The sequence below is a fragment of the Phoenix dactylifera genome, chromosome 8 (assembly GCF_009389715.1).
Source record: "Phoenix dactylifera cultivar Barhee BC4 chromosome 8, palm_55x_up_171113_PBpolish2nd_filt_p, whole genome shotgun sequence".
Taxonomy (NCBI): Eukaryota; Viridiplantae; Streptophyta; class Magnoliopsida; order Arecales; family Arecaceae; genus Phoenix; species Phoenix dactylifera.
In genome coordinates this window covers 77,903-83,799 of record NC_052399.1, presented here as the reverse complement: position 1 = coordinate 83,799, position 5,897 = coordinate 77,903, and the positions used below count along the sequence as shown (strand labels likewise).

General features: G+C 46.5%; 1 protein-coding gene across 1 annotated transcript; it reads left to right on the top strand.

Annotated features, from left to right (window-relative positions):
* Nucleotides 1-473: 473 nt before the first annotated feature.
* On the top strand, nt 474-3,179 carry LOC103707447 (transcription factor MTB1-like). Its single transcript, XM_008791937.4, has 2 exons — nt 474-2,667; nt 2,910-3,179. The coding sequence occupies exon 1, from the start codon at nt 795-797 to the stop codon at nt 2,643-2,645; it is 1,851 nt and encodes a 616-aa protein (XP_008790159.2). The 5' UTR covers nt 474-794; the 3' UTR covers nt 2,646-2,667; nt 2,910-3,179.
* Nucleotides 3,180-5,897: the final 2,718 nt, after the last annotated feature.

Below are 5,897 nucleotides of genomic sequence, written 5' to 3'. Positions count from 1 at the left end.
TTATTTGCTGAACCCAAGCCTTAAATGTTTTTTCCACGGTGTAGACTGTATGTTTCTAAAGAAAGACTTTGCCGCTGTGTGATCAGATAGATTTTGGATCAGAGGTTCGCAGTTAGTGAGATGCGGCTGCTCCATGACATCAACAACATTATGGACGAGTACACATTTTATTAGAGTATATATATTTATAGAGTGACCAGCAATAATGTGGGCTGTATGGATCTTATGCAGCATGTTATTCCGAAAATTTTATTTGAAAAAATCATTTGTTTGTTCCTTTCCTCTTGCACGTTTTTTTTTTTTCCTGATTTCATGGGTTACCCCACTCCCGCAATGTGTGAGTTCCGCTGTAAAAAAAGAAAAAAAAAAATTCCATGCAACAAGCCGGCTCGGATCGGCTCGGTGGCGGACCGGCCCGTCCGCCCCACGTTTATATAACCAACACATACGGTTTTCCCATCGCGAACTCCGAGGCGCAAGTTGTTGACACGCGTACTTAAACCAAAATCCTCGCCGACTCTTCCCATCCTCTTCCCACTTTTCTCCCCCGGCCTCCTCTTTTATTTTTCTGGCTAGGGTCCGGCCTCCTCTTCCCCTCACGTCCTAGGGTTAGACCAGAATACACCCTGATCCGAGGCCCGTGATTTCATCTCACGAGATTTAGATGTGAAGAGGAAGGAGGAATAGAAATTTTACCCTCTCATTTGCTTTCTTTTCCATTTTGCTCTTCTTTCTTCTCTTCTGCGGAGAATGAGATCTGAGAAGGGAGGGAGGAGATGTTGGGAGATCTTTGAATGGTTCTAAGATTTATTCCGAGCAAAATTCTTGGCTTAGATTTACCGTGGAGTTGGGGGTTGCGGGGATCGATGAAGACGGAGATGGGGACGGGAGTGGGAGTGGGTTCGTTGGTGTGGTCAGACGAGGATCGGGCCATGGCGTTGGCGGTCCTCGGTCCCCTGGCCGTCGAGTATCTTTCCTCCAGCCATGTGTCCTCCGACGGGCTCCTCACCGCCATCGGAGGCGACGCCGACCTCCAGAACAAGCTCCAGGACCTCGTCGACCGCTCAGGCTCGCCCTGGGCCTCCGCGATCTTCTGGCAGATCTCGCGATCCAAGTCCGGCGACTTCGTCCTCGGATGGGGCGACGGCCACTGCCGCGAGCTCCGCGACGGCGAGGAGGACCCCCGCCGCTCCGCTGCCGCCCTCGACGACGGCCGCCAGAAGATGCGGAAGCGGGTGCTCCAGAAGCTCCACGTCCTCTCCGGCGGCGCCGACGACGAGAACTACGCGCTCCGCCTCGACCGGGTCACCGATGTGGAGATGTTCTTCCTCGCCTCCATGTACTTCTCCTTCCCTCGGGGCGCCGGCGGGCCCGGGAAGGCGTTTGCTTCCAGGGAGCACATCTGGGTCTCCGATCCCAGCCTCCGATTGCCGGCGTCGGCCGCCGATTACTGCGTCCGAGCGTTCCTCGCAAGGTCCGCAGGGTTCCGGACCGTCGTGCTTTTGCCCTTCGACACCGGGGTTCTTGAACTGGGCTCGGTCAAAACCGTGCCGGAGGGCTTCGAGGCCTTGCAGATGATACGGGCCGTCTTCTCTCCCGGCGAGAAGAAAGATGAGAATGGCTCGGTTTTCCGTTTAGGGGGCCGGGTGGCGGCGGCGTCGGAGGAGTACCCGAGGATTTTTGGGAAGGATTTGAACATCGGGAGACGATCTCAGTTCAACGAGAGGCTCTCAGTGGCAGCCAAGGTAGAAGAAGGGCCTTTCGAGATCCAACCAAACGGCGGAAATCACCATCGGATGGTGCCGCCGGTCTCCGGTGGTGCCGTTAATGGACTGAATTGGCCTCAGCAACAGAAGTTTGGTAACGGCGTGGTGGTGATTGGCGGCGGGGAAGTGGATCCATCGCCGAGGGCTTTTGTTCGTCATAGCAATGGGGTCAGGGAGGACCCTCGGATGAACCTGTTCTCGGCTCCGAAGCAGCAGCCGCAGCAGCCGCCACCGCAGCCGCGGCAAATTGATTTCAGCAGCGGATCGACTTCGAGGGCTCCCGGAGCACCGGTTGCCCGATTGGGTGCGATGGAGTCGGAGCATTCGGACGTGGAGGCCCCGTGCAAAGAAGACCGGCCGGGGGCAATGGAGGAGCGGCGTCCGAGGAAGAGAGGCCGGAAGCCCGCGAATGGGAGAGAGGAGCCTCTCAATCATGTCGAAGCCGAGCGCCAGAGGAGGGAGAAGCTCAACCAGAGGTTCTATGCTCTGAGAGCCGTGGTGCCGAACATCTCTAAGATGGACAAGGCCTCCCTTCTCGGCGACGCCATATCCTACATTACCGAACTCCAGAAGAAACTAAAGGAGATGGAGACTGAGAAGGAGCGGTGTCCGGAATCCGCATCGAGGCGGGCGCAGTGTCCTGAGATCGATGTCCAGGCCGTGCACGATGAGGTGATCGTCCGCGTGAGCTGCCCGATGGACACCCATCCCGTTTCCAGAGTAATCCAGGTCTTCAAGGAGTCGCAGATCAATGTGGTGGATTCTAAGGTCTCGGCGAGCAACGAAGCAGTCTTGCACACATTTGTGGTGAAGTCGCAGCCGGGATCCGAGCAGCTGACGAGGGATAAGCTGGTCGCGGCGTTATCTCGTGAGAGATGAGCTTCCTCGCTAACAATCCATGGTGAGATGTAGGTGAATTAGCTGTGCTGTTAGGAAAGTACCTCATAGGTTGCCTGTTTTGGAGGCACCATCAGTTGAAATCTTTTCATGTTTATAGTATATAATACTTTCATGGGATTCATGTTCTAATTCTGCAAGTAGGCGTAAGTTATCTGTAAGCCCCCTTAACATTTTCTCCGTCGATACCCTAATGTGACCAAATTCTATCACCTGGTTATTGTTTCCTTTTCTTCTTGTCTGCAGCTCTCTGCAGCTCCCCAATGTATTGGACTCAGGCTTGGCATGGAATACTAGGTTTTTTTAACTGCTTGGGCACTTCCTTTCTTGTGACAAAGGTATTAGCTCAGGAAGCAATTGTTGTGTTCTCTAGGCAATTCGTCTTTTTGTTTGGCCATGGACATAAGTTCTGAAGAATTTCAGTAAGCTTCGTGTGAGTTATCTTTGTTTGAAATGTCTTCCTGCTATAATAAATTTTGTGGCTTTAGCCGTCCTGATTGAGTATATTTTATTTAAGCTTCTTACATCCCCTCCTGCAATATGGTTTTGTTTCATTGTATTAGTTCTCTACTAGTATTTATGCTGTGGCATCTCATTTCCACCTTTGTGGCAGCACTTAGCTGCATTGACATGAAAGAAAGCGTTTTCTGGATTCTGAATTATGGCCTTCAGTTGAATTTTATTCTTTGCAGGGAAAAGGAAGCCAGCTGACATTGTAACCATCTAATGCCGGTCCAAACTAATGAATACTAAAGTTTTTTTTTCTTCTTTGTTCTCTGCCCATACTCCAAGAGGGAATCTAAGAGCCTTTTGGAGACGAGACACGCAAAAAGAAGCAAGAAACTCCTCGCATGAGGAAGTTACTTTGTAATTTCACCAATGTGGAAAATGTTTTGGGAGTCATCAGTGGGCTCACCCTCCCCAAGAATCCGAACATGTGCATGTATGCTTCCACTACAGTGCTGCTGCTACCTCTCTTAGGAGCAAGCAAGGAGTGCAATTTTGGAAAATAGGAATCAGAACAAAGTATAGAGAGCCCAGTCTTCGTGATCTAAGAAGAGATAACTGCTGTTAGCTTTGCCGGCCTAGGAGTGCAGATTTGGATAATTGGAATCAGAAAAAGTCTAGGAAAGTCCAGAATTTGGGACCTCAAAACAGTGCATAAGAGACCAAAAGAGTCCACATGGTACTAGTTTTTAATTCCCTATCACAGCTTTGCTACCTGGCCTTGGACTGAATACACTGGCTATCCATTGAAACAACCCTCAAGAAGATGGCATAAAGCTTCACCTTTGTTGAAATTTATTAGATTCCACCCACAACGGACCTAATGTCAAACTTGACGCCTGCAATCCATTCTACGCGCCAGAAAAAAGTCACCACGCGGAATATGGTCATGTCAAAGCATCCAACAGCAAGTACCTACAGCACAAAAGGAAGAGCTTAAAATATAAATCTTCATAACCTGCAATGTGATGCCTGCAACTGCTACTTTTTGTAATAAATGTTTTCAAGGGGAAGATTCTTTCGAAGAGGAGAATATATGCACTCCGGTATTGGGGGATTTGTGATTGCAACTCGTCACCACTTGAGAACAAATAAACAAATAAAAGATTAGCCTAATCTACAACAGAAGACAGTAGGGCTCTCTCTCTCTCTCTCTCTCTCTCTCTCTCTCTCTCATGCACAAAGGTTGTATCTTTTGTGTGAAAAAAAAAAAATTTTTTTTTTTTTTTGCACGAATCCACCGTTTTATCATGTAGACGTGGTAGAATTCTATGTAAAGTACAATCCAACAATCGGCATCATAAAATAAAAATTGTCATTCTTTCATATGAAAGACATCTTTCTCTCTCTCCCTCTCTCTGCGCGCGCACAGGCGGGCTTGACAAGTTAACCCTACCCCACCAACTTATTTGTCAAAATCAGATTATTTGTGTTTGAGACTACAAGGATTACTGATTAAGATAATAAGATTCCTAGTGGTTGCTCAATGTAAGCATCTGGATTGATTCCTTGTTGCTATTGTCCATACAACTATGATGTTGCAACTCACCACCCACCCATGTTTTCCTTGTGTTATGCATTGCGCACTAAGTCCTACATTATGGCTTGATAGGGAATAGATTGGGACCAACCAGGCATGCGTGGTGTCTCGTCATACCTTAAAATTCTCTTATTCAACTTAAAAAATTCATAATTATTCATGATCTTGTCACTGGACAAATGATTCTTCCGATTAAGTCATCAATAATTGAATTGTCTTCAACTATTCATTTTCTTGGGTGACATCATGCAGTATTTACTTAATTCCTTGCTTTATCTCCTCCTAACTTGCAGAACTACACGTGTACACGGGTTATTTTACATGCTCTATGTATTCTATCTAAATTTTTGATTCCTTCAGTCTCCTTCAGTTTTTAAATTGGTGCCAATTTTCTTATCTTTTTAATTCATATTTTAAAAGTTCCCAACGTGGAATTTGTTACCACCAGCTATAGATCTGGCTCGTGATAGCAAACGATTTCCAACTTAGATCTAGTTCGACATGGTTTCCAAGGCTTACCTCAAGTAGAGAGGCCTTTTTTTTCTGAAAAAATCGAAAGAGTTTTCTTTATACTTCATAGTATCTCCTGTAGCATAAAATATCTGGCTCTATATGATTTGTCTGGTTGGTCAATAAAAATATTTTGGGATCGAAACTCTTACTATCACCATTTTGGGGTTGTTCATTTGGCTTTGCAGAGAAATTGCAATCTTGGGATTTAAACAAGCTAACTTGTTTGGATAATATTCAACACATAGGACGCAGCTAATCTTCCATTAAGCATGCGTTGGCTTTCAAAAAATATGTTTCTTTACTTTTGTCCAAAAAAAAAAAAATTTCTAGTTTTTTTCGCAAGATCGTATGATTCCTTCTGCTTTCTCATCCATCAGCAATGTAGATTATTTTCTTGCTGATTTCGGGTCTTTTTTTCTTTCATTAGTCTTTTTGGCAGGATGATACAATTAATCCAGGATTGGAGGGAATTCATTAATCTAGTCCTCTTTGCCTCTTATCTTCTATCATACAAATAGGTTCGCAGAATCCTGTCTACATACTTTGAAGTAAATATATGAAATGGCTTTCGCTAATGCATCCCCTCCGACGTTATATATACTCTTACGCGTGGTGGAACATAGCTGCAGGCGGCCCCTGGTTATAAGATCACGAGCTGGATTATAGACCCATTC

Excerpts from the sequence above, each read along its gene's own strand:
- LOC103707447 (XM_008791937.4), top strand. The coding sequence starts at position 795 with ATGGTTCTAAGATTTATTCCGAGCAAAATTCTTGGCTTAGATTTACCG.